Here is a 16432-nt window from a genome sequence, read left to right as displayed (position 1 = left end):
TAATCCAGACAATCTGTAGTATCTGTGCTCCATTTAGTCTTTCTGAGCATAATTTTTATTGCCCTCAGTAAAAGCACACAAGTACTACAGCAGAAAGTTTTCTCTATACTGAAACCACTGTATTTTGACAGACGGATAGATGTATGGAGGAAAACCCCATATAACTAGCAGAACAGGAAATTCCACTTGATCCAACACTAATTACCATTTTTGGCTTCATTATAAGGCAGCAGCAGGTCTAGAATATTTACATCTAGGTTTTGGTTTGCCATGCAATTCACATAAACTAGTACAGCAGAGATAAAATATTTGGAACTATCTAGTATTTAAACATACTTCTTTATACAAAAATAAATGTAAATGGTTTTTTAGGCATAAAAATAGGAAATATGTAGTCTTTGTTTTTTGAATAGGAAGTGCATAAAAATAAATGGCAAATTTATACTTCTTTTTAAAACTATATCCTACCCCATTTTTCAGCAGCAGGATGTCAAACTGCCTGTGGTTTCATTTTATATTCCTTTTTATTTGAAATTCAGATTATTTTGTACCACATTAAAAATAATTGATCAATAAATAGCCTAAAAATATCAATAGAAAAATCCAGGTGCAATCACCCTCAGTGGGCTGCAAAGCCTTCCAAGTAAATGTGTTCTAGCCCCAGTTTCTTACTGATGGAATGTCATGAGAAACCATTCTCTTACAGGAGGATAAAGAAATAAAGAGCAACATGGTCCAAGTTTCTAATAAACGCTCCAGTTTTTGTAGTAGGCAGATATGTGCCTGGGAAAAAACAATGTCTGTCTGAATCCAGTCTCAGTCTGTCATCCTGGAAGAATCCTACAAAACCGAAAGACAGCTTGTGCTTACTAATTATTGTAGACTGCAGATCTTAATAAAACTCTTAACTATGCTCATAAGAAACTTGGATGTTAAACTGACAATGACAGAACTTGTTTCACAAAGCTGATGTCATTTGCCATATGGTGTAAGACAAGTTTGAGCTTGCACACTTTGTGTAAACATGTGAACGTGCCCTAAAAAAAGTACATGCAGATAAGTATATACAAGTTCTATCATTCAAAGCCCAATCCAAAGGATGTGTGTGAAAGGTGTCTCCCTCTGTGGGCCATGGCAGCTCAGTAATAATTTCTGCCAGAATATGAAGAAGCAAAAAAATATGCATGCCAACATGTAGTTTGCAAGGCATAGATATTTTTACATGTGTGTGTGTGGGGTGTGTGTGTGTGTATGTGTGTGTATCCGAATGCTGACAAAGGTTAAATATGTAAAATGTTAATTTTAACATTAAACAATTACTTTTTTGAGACTGTGAAATGCAGTTTATGTATGCCACCTGAGTGCGGATGCTAGTGAAATTTATTGCTGCCATTTAAACCAAATTCAGTTCTATTCAAATATTCCAAATGTCTATTAAAATATTTAAACCCCTTGGCAGTTTGTCAAAAGAGTATGGGTTAGATCCAAGGACTCCTTTCCACTACATGATGAAACATTTTTGTCAGAAGAATCTGAGAAAGTAGAAAAGAATCCTTTGGTCCAAACCTAAGAATAACAAGAAAAATCTTTGGTTTACCAAAGTATAAATAGTAAAAGTTCTCCAGTCAAGTGTTATTTGACAACCACAATACATTTTAAGAAGGGAAATTAACTGTCTGAAGTTCTAGTGCTTATTGTGCTAACAGAAGTGATTAATTAGATCTATATTGCACGTATACATTAGCTTTCATTTTGAGTTGCCTGAAGTTGAGAAGGTGTTCTTAAGCCAATAATAATTACCCACCACAAAATTACTATCTCTCAAAATGAAGTCCTGGGACAAATACAAAGCTAAAAACATATGACAACACACACATTTCTATTTAGGGGGGTCATTCAGAAGCTTCTTGTATTTCTGTCTTCATCTCAGCTTCCACACAAGAAAGTAAAGTGAGTTTCTTGTAAGGAAATTTTGGCATGATCTTGAATGACAAATGACATACTACCAGGTGCCAAGATAGATGGGGGATATAGTCACCCCAAACTTCAGCTTCAACTGGAGCTGCTTTGTTCTCGGTGCCCTGAATAATTAATAACTCCTTTGGCAATCAGTCATGCATTCCTTAATGGCACCTCAGGCATCAAGTGTCCCATTCACCCGCTCCCTCAAGTAACAATAGACTTTACAACACTGGGTGTTCTATGCCAAGCTTGTAACTGACATAATTTAAACTAAACAAGTCAGTAGAAAGAATATTACCCAGACCCAAATTGGAATCTTTTATCAGGTTTGTTTACATAGCATACGGTTGCTATGTAAATCATATCAGTATCTAGAACATTTGGGATAGATTTTCTTAACATAATTTTTTGGCAAGTCATTTCCCTTCTTGCATACTCAAAGAACTTAAGTACAAAAATGCTTTTATACAGGCCAAGACCCATAATGATTGTGCACACGATAGATGGGTACCCAAATATACTTTGGAGAATTTAAAATAATGTTTTCCAAGAATTATGTATTCAACACGAGGCTTCCAAGACTACATGAGGTCTCTGTCTATACAAAAATATCCTTTGCAAGAATATGTTAACTTCAACCTTACCACTACCACCCCCAACATCGTATTTTTCCATTTTTAAAATTTCTTCAAAATAAAACTATAAATGAATTAGAAATGCTCAGGGTCTGGGCATTTAAAGAATATGGTGTTTGAACACCATAAAAACTATAATGAAAATTACTTCAAAATAACGTACCCTGTGATCTCAACTCAAATTCCTTTTGCCTGAGTTGATTTATCAGTGTCCTTCAAATACTTAATCAACATAAAAGTTGTTTCTTCATAACAGTCAATTAAAACAAAATAAAATTACAGTAGAATTAAACAAGAATGCTTAAAGAGGTCTAACAGTGTGCTTCTCAATGTGTGTGGTCTCCAATAGCAAACACAAGCTTGTACTGTTTTATTTCATTTCTCCCTAAACCAAATTCTCTTTGCTAATCCACCCACTGTTCATCTTGCAGAACATGGATAGGGAGGAATGGTTCACAATGTGGGACTATTCATACAAATATATTTCAGATATTATTAGGGTCTTCTTAATTTTTTAACAAAACCTTTTATTACTTCATATATTTGCCTTAGTAATGACTTCCAAGCAATTTTTGCTTGTTCCTCTTTTTAACTTCTCGCCTCTGTGATATAACATTTAAAAGCTTTTGTTCAGTAGACATGAAAAAATTAACAGTTTCGTCTGATGTGATGTAAGAATAGTGGCTTCTTGTTGTCTAGTTTTACATGAGTACATTTTTAAAAACATTATTTCTTGAAAACACAAAGGCAGAAAGATACATTACTTACTGGTGTGAGAATAGTATAGTGAATACAAAATCCAGGTTCAGAAGGAAAGTATTCATCAGAAACAAATCTTATTCTGATTTGGTTTCCTTTCGAAATCTGTTTTCCTGGAATAGCAGTGGAACCACACCACCGCCCTAAAATACTGCCATCACTGGGCTCTTCAACTTCTACAAAGTCATACCTACAATTAAAAAAAATACAGACATAATTCACTCACTGATCTGCTTTGTATAAACTTTTTATTTAGCAAGCAATACAGTCAATAAAACTCAAGAATAATTTCATTTCAAACTCAATATACTGGCACAAATGTATCTCTAGTTGTTGCATACTAAACACTTGGTTTACAATTCTTTATGTGACAAAAGACATATCCTGCTAACATCTAGATCACATTTCAGCATTCTGCAGCATATGGGGCTGTACTTTAAGAATTTCCCAAAACTACAATTGGTTTGGGGAGAAATGAATTCAGCAAGAATGTTCACTGGAAGGATTCTAAGGACTATATCACTTGAGTTATATCTACACTTGTTCTACTGTCAAAGCTCAGCTCAGTCATGCTCCATCTACACTTGTTCTGCTGTCAAACCTCATGTCTTGAGTTTGATCACAACAGAAGTTGGTTTCAGACAGCCAGCCCAAGGCTGGGTCAGCCTTCTATCTTCCGAGTCAGTAATATGAATACCGAGCTTGCTGGAGGTTACCATCTATTTACCATCGGCAAACTGCTGGTCCCCTCCCGGGAGTATTAGGACCGGATGCTGTCAATAAACATGGGTTATGATGCTACTACTGAATTTTAATGAATTTTAATAGATTTTACTGTACTATTTGATTATACTGTTTGTTTATATTGCTCATTGTTTTACGTTGGTTTGTTGTACATCGCTCAGAGCCCTGTGGGGGTAGGGTGGTATACTAAATTAATTAATTAAATAACAATAACACATGTAGAGAGCTGAGGAAGGCAAGGGAAAAACACCTCATAAACACAGTCGCTTAGAAAATGTCATGGATCAGCAATGACCCAGTCTTTGCACAGGGGACCACCTTCACCTTTTATCTATATGACTTAGGACCATCATGCCTTAAGGTCTTGATATTTTCATATGAACCCAGCTGACCACTATGGCCATCTTTAGGGCCCCGCTTTGGGTGTCCTCAGACAAGATGTGACTGGCAATCTGAGAAAGGGCCTTCTTTATTATGGCACCAAAAGAAATTCTTCTGTTCCCCTCTATCTTCATCTTTTGCCAGTGGATGAAGACCTTTTTGTTTCATACGGCTTTCTTTTACTGACCACCTCTTCCAGTTTATATTTTTAACTGTTGTTTTATAGGTATGTAAGCATTGTAAAAGTTTTTTAATGTTTAAATGTTCACCACTGGGGAGGTCTAACTGGGAGAAAAGAAAGGATTACAATGTTTTAAATGGATAATAATAACAAAGTAGTCATTTCAATGCAGTGCAGATGAGCACAGGACAGAGGTTATGTATATCTAGATACACATTTGCATCTTCATATGGATTTTTCCTTCTGCAGTGAGACAACAAACATTAATAATCGTGAACCTAGAAAAATTAATATTCTCATTCAATATACTCCTGGCTCAGAAGTACTGGTATATTAAGCATTGTTAAATCACGCAAAGAAATGAGGGCAGATCTGGCATGTTTCGTGGTATCTTCAATAGCAAACATCTAGCATTGTTCAAAGTTCTGAGAAATTATCGAGATAGTCACATGTTTTTAATATATAATTGTGGTTTTAACCATATGCTAATGATTTAACATCTAGGTTCAGATATAATTCTGCGAGACCAACTTATATGTAAGTACTCTTACTTAAGACTGCACAGGAAGTTCTGAAAAAGCTTCAGGGATCTTGCCTGAATATGTGCTGCACCCAAGATAAAATCTACTGTCTAGGAGTTGACAAGGAATGAGAGGTTATCTACCACAGTGGGCAACCTACCACTGTGCTCTAGTTCCTGCTTGATAGAGCATCAGAAAAACAATGGGGAGAAAACCAGTGTTGTACAATAATCTAGAACAGTGATGGCGAACCTTTTTGAGATCGAGTGCCCAAACTGCAACTCAAAACCCACTTATTTATCGCAAAGTGCCAATATGGCAATTTAACCTGAATACTGAGGTTTTGCAGGTTCTGGTGGGTTTTCCAGGCTGTGTGGCCGTTGTCTGGTGGATCTTACTCCTAACCTTTCACCTGCATCTGTGTCTGGCATCTTCAGAGGTGTATCACAGAGGGAAGTCTGTTACACACTGTGATACACTCTGTGACTTCCCTCTGTGATAAACCTCTGAAGATGCCAGACCCAGATGCAGGTGAAACGTTAGGAGTAAGATCCACCAGACCACGGCCACACAGCCCAGAAAACCCACCAGAGTAACCCCCTCATTCTTCTAAAGCAGGGGTGTCCAGGTCTGGTGCCCCAGATGTTCATGCCACCGAAGCCTCCCCCTCTACCCTAGGGAGAAGGCAAGCACCTTCTCCCTCGGGCAGAGGGAGTTCTCTGCTCAGCACCGCTTGGCCCTGAGCAGGCCGCTGCCACTGCTGCCGCCTCCCCCTCTGCCCGAGGGAGAAGGCAAGCACCTTCTCCCTTGGGCAGAGGGGGTTCCCTGCTCCGTGCTGCCGGCTCCCGCGCCGCGAGAGCAGGTGGCCCCGAGCAGGTTGCTGCCGCCATTCCCCCCCTGCCCGAAGGAGAAGGTAGCTGCCTCCTCCCTCGGGCAGAGGAGGAATGGCGGTGGTGACCTGCTCGGGGGAGGGGGAGTCCCGGGCACTTGCATGCCCAGTGAGAGGCCTCCGCGTGCCATAGGTTTGCCATCAAGGCTCTAGAATTTTAAAAAATTACCAAGGTAAAATGAAAAATTCCTAAAGCATCACTGAAATGGTGATATAATTTACAGTTATGCAACTAGAAGTGATGCCACAGAATTGTGCATCATCTGATCGTGCATCATCTTTAATGCAAAGCATTGTGCATCATCTTAACCATCTTCATGAGCCTGGGGATTGCCAAACAACACTAGCAACACTAGGTATGACATTCTGAGTGGAAAGGAGTCCTTGAAACCTGTGCTTCACTCAAAGACCACACTTCACCTTCCATCTTAAGAACCCTTTGATAGGAATGCCTAGAATGACTTTACTAGGAACAGAATATATTTTTGTTCTGTAGCCTGTCCAAGAGGGCTCTGGTCTAAGCATAGGGTGGCTTAATCTCAAATATACAAACAATTATGAAGTAACAAATAAATATTTGAGAACAGAATGTAATGTGTATGTATGTGCCTTACAATTCAGACAAGGGAAGGGATTGGTAGTAATATTCGCTGTGACTTTCATCCAAATAGGCCTGATGTATGCACTGACATGAAGAATCTAATCTCCTTTAATCAACACCACAGGAACACCCATGAGCTGCTTACCCTGCTCCTATAACAACTTCCTATCACTGAAACTCCTTAACAACTGATCCTGCTAACTTTTATCTCTCTCTGACCTAGCGCAACTAGTATTTTCCAACTGTCTCCCCATAGAACTCTCTAACCTTACTTATTCATGCAGCTATGAATAAATTATGATAACAATTCCATCACAAGGGGTTATGAGAATAAATGTGAAACCAACAGCTGCAACCTACGCTCAGGTCCACAAAACACGCAAAATTTTTAGAAAGAAAAAGAATAAGGGTAGCACTTAGTGTAATTCTGGTTTGGAAACCTGTTTTAAGCAAGACATAAACCACACAGTTTTGGTCTGGTGTCACCAGAAAGTGTTGAGTACCAGTACTGCACTTGAATAGAATGAAAGACGGAAACATGAGTTTCTGAAAACCTCCAAGGCTAATTCCCATAATGACAAATATGGCTTACTGATACATCTGAATGAAGTCATGTATGCTAGAAATCAGTGTTATGTTTAGAAAAGGGAAGGAGAATTCTGCTATTAAAATATTTAGACAACCCTACTGCACAAATCTTACAATGTACATTCCTGAGGTGCTTTCCATCAATCAATTAAAACAAAATAACAAAATCGATGATCAAACTAAAATGATAAAAACCATCATAAATTCATCAACAGATTCAGCAACATTTGTTCTAAGATCAACAATGCAGTGAAAAGGAGGGGGAGAACAAAACCCAGGAATGAGAGAAAACAAAACAGAAAGACAATAAAAAGAAGGGGGATCACATAAAGGTTCCATATTCAGTGCTCTCGTGTATTTGATGCAGCTGCAGCTGATATTAACAATTTGATGCTGTTTAAAAATGTTTAGATTACATCAGAAATAAATTTGAGATCACTTCTTGGCCTTATTATTATGAATACTAGGATAATTGAAAAATACATGTATCATATCAATTTAAATAAATGCATTTTGTCAGTGTGCAGCAACAGTGGACTAAAAACGTAGTTCTGCTATTTTGTAGAATAAATCTATATAAAATTTATTTGAATAAGTTTCAAGGAAGAGTTAATCCCTTCCAATAATGTCTTGATGCGATTTATCATTATCTTTCATTATTGCCGTGCTTAGCAAGTATACATCTAGCCACTGCAAAATAACTATTCATATTCAGAATACAAATATTCATAAGGTGAAACACAAGTCCTAAGCAAAGTGAAATTTATAAATTATACGTAATATGCAAAATTATGCTATGACTGCTTTATGTTCAGTTTTTGTTTATATTTATTTTGCACTGCAAATAATATTCCAAACAACAAAAGTAGTATTTGCACATTTATTTATCATAATTATAACTTTTAACACAGAATATACATATCAAATACAGGGAAAATATCTATAAAATTCCAGGGAACTGGAAAAGTAATATAACAACTGACATATGAAGTAAAATGAACTATTATTCCTGCTATAGAACTCCACATGTCCCCAAGACATCATTTCAGAGACATTGTAATCCCTGTAACATACCCACCAGTATTGTATTGCATTGTCTTAATTGTTATTTAAAGGATTTAAGAAACATGTTTTATTGGCCAATCAAATGTCGGCTTCTCGCTGCAACATGATACAGTACATACATAAGTAAGTAGCTTATAATGACTACTTCTTTCTTCAGACTTATCCCCAGAGACCTACAGAAGATTTACTTTCTTCCATATTTTACAAACAAGCCTGTTTTTGCAGACTTAATGCCTTGCCTCATTCAGTACATTTGGTTTTATATAATAAAGCTCTAAACTGAGATTGGACCTATTCAATTGAGGTGCCTTCATGAACTGCCCACAAACAACAAATAAGAATAATGACGGCATGCAGTGAGTGGCAAACTCAAAGTCCCTTTCACGCTTTGGAGTTGCCACACCATGCAGTTTCACCTAAATTTGAAGTTGTGCACCTAGCAGGAAAAAAAGCTAATTGCTAGACATCAGAAAAACAGAAAAAGTGGCACTTTTTATATTCAAAGATATAATTTATGCAAATTCAAATTCAAGACCTTTGTTGGCATATCAAAGTTTCCAATTAAATAAAATATTAGTAGAATAAAATCAGATCAATAAAATCCAAGATTTAGGCATTAAGAGAGTGTTATAAAACATTACTCTTTAATTATGCATAATTCATAACTCTGCCATAATTCATCTAGTCATTAAGGAGCACTTTTAAGCTGAAGTTTCAAAACACTATTTCTTGTGGCAGTTGAAGTTACCCGTCCTAAAATGCCTACCCACCCACACTTTCCATCAGCTCTACTTATTCAATATCCTTCTCAAAGGAATAACCATATCAATAATAAAATCTCAATATTCATGAATAATATTCCCATGGATGACAGATGCTGGGAATAATCAACTAGGGAGGGCTGTTGCCTCTGTGCCCATGAACTAGAGAAAGGCAGTACTTTACCAGTGTCACTGACTGAAACTAAGCAGAGGCTGGAACTAAGTCTTATCTATTAAACTTGCTTAATCATTTCCTACCAAGATTCTCCAAATTAATCATTTATATTAATTTATCCATAATACTCAATTTTCATTTAAATCCAAGTAAATTTTACTGGTTTTCTCTGCCCTAACCCAAAAGAAAGGAAATATCAATTTCTGACATTTGCCACTTGAGTAAGACCAGGCCAATTCTGTCTCCTCTTCAGTCATATAGATCTGTTCCATGCATTAGTCCTCCCTTTTTCCGCCTTCAGCTTTGAAAACTTTACAAATGGGCAGCTGGCCAATTTGCAGCTAGCTACCCACAAGTACCATCATGAACTAATTTCCTACTCAATACCCATGCAAATGCCCATGGTGCAGTAAATGAGTACTCATCCCTCATTTATAAGACTCAGGGAGGAATTCCACTTTGGATACTCAGTGTGGACAAAAATGAAGTATTTTAGCAGTAACTAAAATAAATCCTGAAAATCCCAATTGTGTACCTTTCATACCTTACATCCAAACCACCAACCTAAGGGCAAAAAACTACAGTAAAAATCAGCCCTTACTAATAACATACGATCATTCAGCATACTAAACAGTGAATTGAATGTATTACGAAAGGAAAATTAACGCTTGGACAACACTTTTTAAATCACAGAGAGAATAATGCATAATACCCTATCTAAAGAAGAAAGGGCTGGCAATGTCACAAGAAACATTTTTAATAATGTACTGAGGCCCTGCCTGTTAACCTTTTCTCTGACTAAATGCATTTTGAGCACTTGCCAACTGAATCAGATGTGCATCACAAAATTTCTTGTGCTGCACATGTTGACTGAAATCTGACCAGTTGTGAAAGATAATGAAGTGAAATTTCTAAGATGATCAATGTTTTCCACATCTCTGTGGTGTTTGGATAAAGCTCACTATGGATCCAAGATATGAGTGATCCAAATAATACATGTAGCCAAAACTACAGCAATTATAAAACAGGGATTGATCAATCACCACTATGTAGCAAGATTTGTGTGTGTGTCATGCTGTATATTTTTAATGTAAAAATTGATTATAATTTAGACAATGTAGATTTCCAAATCTGTGTACAGTTTGTTACAGAGGCGTTGTTCAGTACATTTGGTAGATAGAAGTCTTTTCCACATGCACAGGTTATCACAGATTTTTTTCAGTGGTCAAACTTTTTGTCTGGAAAATGTTTTCTATGAAATAATTCTGCACACCTCCTTCCCCACATATCCCTGTCATTTGTTTTTTTCCCTTGTCTCTTCAGTTGCATTTATTTCACACATTGCTGCAGAAAACATCATTCCTGATGTTGGCAGGATGTCATCCAGGATGCAGAAAACCAACCCTCTCATTTTCCTTTTACACAAGGGCAGATACATTTTGAAGTGGCAATTCAAAAATGTCTCAGCCTCCATTTCTACTACTGAGAACTACCAACCCAAAATGAAAGGTAAACAACTCCTGGACCAGGCACCATTACCTAAAGGCTCATAAAATGTAGCCCCCACAAAAACACACACATTTTTCTATAGTTTGATCTGCAGTAATGCTCCCAATTACATGCAGCAATTATTCCTAGTATTCTTTTGAATCTTCCTAGCATCTCAGTGCCCCCCTTCAAAATTACTCTGCCCTAACATTACATTGCAAGTTCTACATGGAATTGACAAATTGCCCCGAGTCTTTGTTTCTCTGCCTGAAGGTAACACTGATAGTCCAATATGAAATTGTCAAAGCCAAACCAAGCAACCCTGATTTTTTGTACCTTTGCGTTAACAGGTTTAATGTGAAATTGACAAAGCTGATCCATTGTGGGGGGTTCTTGTAACAAGAGATACTTGCAGTAATGCTGCAAATTTGGTAACTATGCTTCAAAAAAAACTGTAGAAAGATAGGTTTACGGAAATGCATTGATGTATTTCACATATGATGGGGAAAGATAAGCAACTCAGCTCCAAGGAGGAAAGCAAAATTGCAGCATTGGAGTCTGTCTGACTAGAAACTGTGACTAGTGGCACAGAAAAGTCTTCAGAGGACAGAAGTGCCTTGAGCAGCCCTGGGATGGAGTATCCATGTGTTTCTGCATCTTTAAGACATAACTGAAAGCAAAATTGAAACTGCTCTGGCACTTCACAAAGGATCTCCTTACTCTTCCCAGTGGCTCTTATCAGAAATCATTGTAGCCTGGATATTGTGAAAAGTGGCAAGCCAGGATCACTCCTTTGAACATAACATGAAACTATAGTTGAAATTATGTTTGGTTAAAATACCAACTTCCAATACTGGTTAGAATGATTCAGCCTAATTATAGTTAGAAGCTCAATTTCAGATGATTCATTAACCATAGTTAATTTAACAACTCAATTTCTTTACATTTGAACCAAGCCAAAGAAATTATCATGCCCCTAGAGACAGAAGCACCTAATCAACTACCAGATTACTTTGCCTGACTCCAAAGGGTTAAACCCTGGGCTATAAAATGTGTCTAGACCAGGGGTAGGGAACCTGCGGCTCTAGAACCCCTGGTCTAGACACACTTTGTACAATATTGTGTAAAATATATCATTTCAATCTAGAACAGTTTTTAACAAGGTACTGGCTGAAACAATTCCTGCTTGTATGCCATGCAGAAAAATACTAAATATACCTTAATGAGATATTCATGTACAACAAATGCAGTGCAAACAAGCCCAGAGAAGTGAACTAAATATTCATTTTTCACTTCAAAATGTGTCCCATGTGTCACTATATTAAACTGAAAGCATTAAAGTATTTTATTCTTTTATCAGTCTAGTCACTCTATCATATGAAGAATTAAGGAGACAGAAACAATACAGCTCTTTATACCTGTGTCCATATGCCAAAAAACAACTATCCTTTTAAATATGTGATTGTAAGAACTAAAAAGTGAGCTAGAAACAGATCCAGTGATATGTCTGCTATTTCTGCTAATTGAACCACAGAGGGATGGGACTCTAAACTTGACAGTGAATCTATTGCCTTTTGAGCACTTTAAAACACTTAATCTCCCAACAACAGGAAAACATCAGGATGAGACTGCTTGATAAGTATATAACTTCAATGTTTACAGGCTATTCATAGTTTGTTAAGATTATGTTAATTTCCATAGCTTTGTTTGCATTTAAACGGACTTCACTATTTAAGAAACTGTACAGAAGTGTCTGAATTCTTGGCTTCAGTTCTCAAAGACCTGGCCTGCACCATACAGCAAAAATGCAGAAGGCCAGGAGCAGAAAGTCTGGCTTTTATGTGCTTTTACTGCATTCATTGTACTCATTTACTTGCATCTTTTAGTAAGTTACCAACAAGGGAAACGCTCCATCAACATTAATTGTTCCCAGAGTCTCCTAGACAGAAACAAGATCTAAGACTGCAGTGCTCATTTTCAAGGGCAAAACTCCATTAGAAACAGCGCCAACAACAGTAACATGAAACAATTTTAGAAGCAATAAATTTGGATTAGGCTCATTTACCAAAATATTTTGATACTGCAAACTAGTTTACTTCGTTCAACAGGCTGCTCAACATAGAACACACAAGTGGGCATTTTAAGAAACATAAAACATTTTCAGCAGATAGTTGTGTTGAAAAATAACAGTGGGTTTAAATCACTTTCTGTGTTATGACCTGTGCAGAGCTAATACTGGTTGTGACAGCAATTATCCAAATGTTTTGTAAGGGAAAGAGCAACTGCAAGCAGCAGCCTTATTGAAGATGGCGTAAGCTATATAACTAACATCACCTTTGTAAAATAAAGTTAACCCAAATGAAAACTGCTTTCCTCCGACGGTAAGTTGAACAAAAAAAAGAGGAACACAAAGACTACATAATTAAAAGTAACAAGACAAACAAGAATAAAAATACCATAAGCAGAAAAACCATAAGGAGTTATTGGACCAGTAGATGTCAAAGGTATAAGAGCATTACTGAAGGAAGAAATCACAGTATAGCTGAGCTAAATCTTTGCCACTAATCTTCACAGCAAACATGTCAGACAGACACTTATTTCTGAACCACATTTTTCAGGGCCATGTAAGAAGATTTGAGTAAGATGTCTCCAAAGAAGTGAGACTGTATATACCCAACAATTTCCAAAGAATTCAAAAATGAAATTGCTTATCTCACAAAATTATATAATTTGCAATTAACATCAGTCTCTGTGTTAGAAGACTGGAAACCAGAAAATATCACTACCATACTAAATTTTAAAAAGATCTGTTCCCTACCTTACCCCGGAAACTACAGAATGGCTTGCCTTGAATAAACTGGTAGGAAGTTTAATTAAGGACATAAGCATTAAAGCATGCTGCTGACAAAGAATCACTATGGCTTCTATAAAAACAAGTCCTGACTCACTAATTTCTTAGAATTCTCTTTGTTCTAATTGGTATTTTGCCATTTGTAGATGTTTTCTGTTTTTAAGCTTTAAAGCCAACATTTATTGTTATAATAAATCCTTTAAAAATTTTATTTCTTATTATTTTTCCTAATACACTAATTACCCAGGGCACACATCAGATGGTCTTCCAATGTATTACTATAGTTTTGACAACCTTTATAAGAGAATTAAATGTGTGTATTTAGAATCCTTTAACATTCAAAGTAGAGTTTGATATCCTTGCTTGTATCAGCAGAAGATATAGAATGAACACCATGAATGAAGCAATCTCATGAAGAAGCAAGGTTTTTTTAAATCAATTAAACAATAAGAACACAGAAGATGTAATGGATGAAGGAGGCTGTTTCCCATCATAAAAAAAAATCACAGGAACAAAAGTGAATGGATCCAACGGACAGTCCAGCCTAGTCCTAAAACAGGCCATCCTATTGCTAAGCCTCATCTTACATCTGCTAATTTTCTTCTTCTCAGGAACGATAGAAATGCCACATTTTTCCCAAGAAGCTTATTTCACCACCGAACTATTCCTATAATCAGGATACTTTCCTTAATCCTTAAGCTAGATCAACAACCTATATTTTAAAAGTCATTGCTGATGTCCTTTCATCAGTGGATAACATACTCAATTGTTTATTCTCTGGCATCTTTGTCAGGGTCTGAAAGCTGCTAGTATGTTACCCCTTAATCTTTTCTCCAGGCTAAATATATCTAGTTTCATCCTCCTTTTTTTCCGTGAACATCATCTATGCTAGCATGTTAGATCCTTTAACAGGAGTGTAATTAGGCATTCACCTGCATGTCTGGGGCATGCAACAATTGCCCCCCAGATGAAAAGCAGAAAAGAGAGCCAAGGTTGGAATCACTACCATTGAACAAGAATTTGATAAGGTTGACTGAGATTCTTTATTCATGGTAATGGAGAAATTTGGCCTTCCTGAACAATTTATTCTATAGGTTAGACTGCTGTTGAAACAGAACATATCTTCAGTAAACATTAATGAATTTTTGTTGAGAAAACTATTTCAGTCATTTGAGAACTAATATGGTGTTGGACTAGGACTTAGGAAACCCTAGTTTGAAACCCAATTCGAGCCATGGAAGTCTGCCTGCTAACTTTGGACCAATCACACACTCTCAGCTCTGACCCTGGCTAGTAGTTGGATGGGAGACTTCCAAGGAATACTAGGGGTATAACATGAAGGTAGACAATGGCAAATCATCTCCAAACATCTCTTGACCTGAAAGCCCTACAGGGTCACCATAAGTCGGCTGTGACTTGATGAGCAAAAAAATAGTTTTATTGCTAAACCAGTAAGCAACAGGCAAAGCTTCACTAGGCCCTTTCCCAAGTTACAATGTAAGGTTCTAGCAATAGTGCTAATAAGGTTCTAGCAATAGTACTAATCAATTCAAATGGGAAAAAGCTAACCAAGATATTCTTCCATCAATGTCAGTGAACAAAATGGAAAGATATTCATGACATAACACAAACAATCCTCTGAATAAGACTGGATAATATGTGAGGTGAATGATTTCAGTGGCACTATATCCACCATTTTGTGAATCCTTTGTACTAATTCCAGAGGTGTATCTAGGCAAATTGGAGCCTGGGACAAAAGCTGAGTTCCCCCCCCTCCCTGGTATGGGCGGCCTCTATTTGGTGCCTCTATATTAAAAAATGTGCAGCCTGCACAGAAATTCACCTCTAAGTACAATGGAGCCAAAACAGGGAATCGGGGAAAATTTATTGGAGTGTCTGTCAAGGGCACATTTTAAAAGCTAGCAGCACCATAATTTGAGGGACTCATCTTAAGACTGTCCTGATGATACCACCCAAGTTTGGTGAAGTTTGGTTCAGGGGGAGCAAAGCTGTGGACCCTCAAAGCGGTAGCCCCATCTCCTGTTAGCTCCCATTGGAAAGAATAGGAAATGGGGCACCCACTTTGGGGGCACATAACTTTGGACCCCCTGAACCAAACTTCACCAAACTCGGTTGGTATCATTAAAAGAGTCTCCTGATGAGACCCTGAAATTTTGGTGCTGCTAGCTTTAAAAATGCGCCCCCTGCAAGCACACATGCAAAAAACACCAACAATTTTTTTAAAAAATCAGACGGATCTGAGTTTTTCCGAATATGTTATTTGTCTTATTCAGGCATACAGTTACTTTTATGCACGAATAAATCTGAATCCGAATATTACCGAATTTCTAGGGTATTGACCAAGCAAAGCACAATCCTACCTAGATGCATTATTTTAATCCCTTGACTTCAATGGACTCAGCATTCTAACTCTGTTTAGGACTGCACTGCATGAATACCAAGGAGGAAGAGAAATAGCAAACTCCCTCTACTTGCCGTTACTCACCTAAGGTTGGTGAAAGAAAGCTCAAATTGAATGTTGTACTGCTTTGAATTTCAGATGTGATAAGGGTTGGCTTCATCCTGCAAAGAAAAGTTTACTAGAAGGGAAAAAAACCTCTGCAAAAGTGATATGATAATTATGCTAAGTATGATATGACTGATTTTATATTCTGTTTTTAAAATATGACTGTAGTGCTCTATGGCAAAATTCTGTCACCATTTAAATGTTTAAATGTAAAATACTCATTAAAATGGAATCTTCCATCATGCACAGGCAACTTCAAAGATTTTATTGTGGATCTTGATGTCATCCACTGGCCAAACTTTGG

At 37.1% G+C, this 16432-nt stretch overlaps 1 protein-coding gene across 2 annotated transcripts in view; it reads right to left on the bottom strand.

Moving 5' to 3' along the window:
• Nucleotides 1-16432, bottom strand: part of PDGFC (platelet derived growth factor C) — a 118274-nt gene that overhangs the window by 22389 nt on the left and 79453 nt on the right. For both annotated transcript variants that reach the window (XM_048509929.1, XM_048509928.1), the window contains one exon: nucleotides 3366-3546. In XM_048509929.1, the coding sequence (XP_048365886.1) occupies nucleotides 3366-3546 (181 nt within the window). The remainder of the gene's footprint in view (nucleotides 1-3365; nucleotides 3547-16432) is intronic.

The sequence above is a fragment of the Sphaerodactylus townsendi genome, linkage group LG10 (genome assembly GCF_021028975.2).
Source record: "Sphaerodactylus townsendi isolate TG3544 linkage group LG10, MPM_Stown_v2.3, whole genome shotgun sequence".
NCBI classification, from domain to species: domain Eukaryota; kingdom Metazoa; phylum Chordata; class Lepidosauria; order Squamata; family Sphaerodactylidae; genus Sphaerodactylus; species Sphaerodactylus townsendi.
Note: the sequence above shows the minus strand (reverse complement) of the source record. Positions and strands in the feature narration are given on the sequence as shown.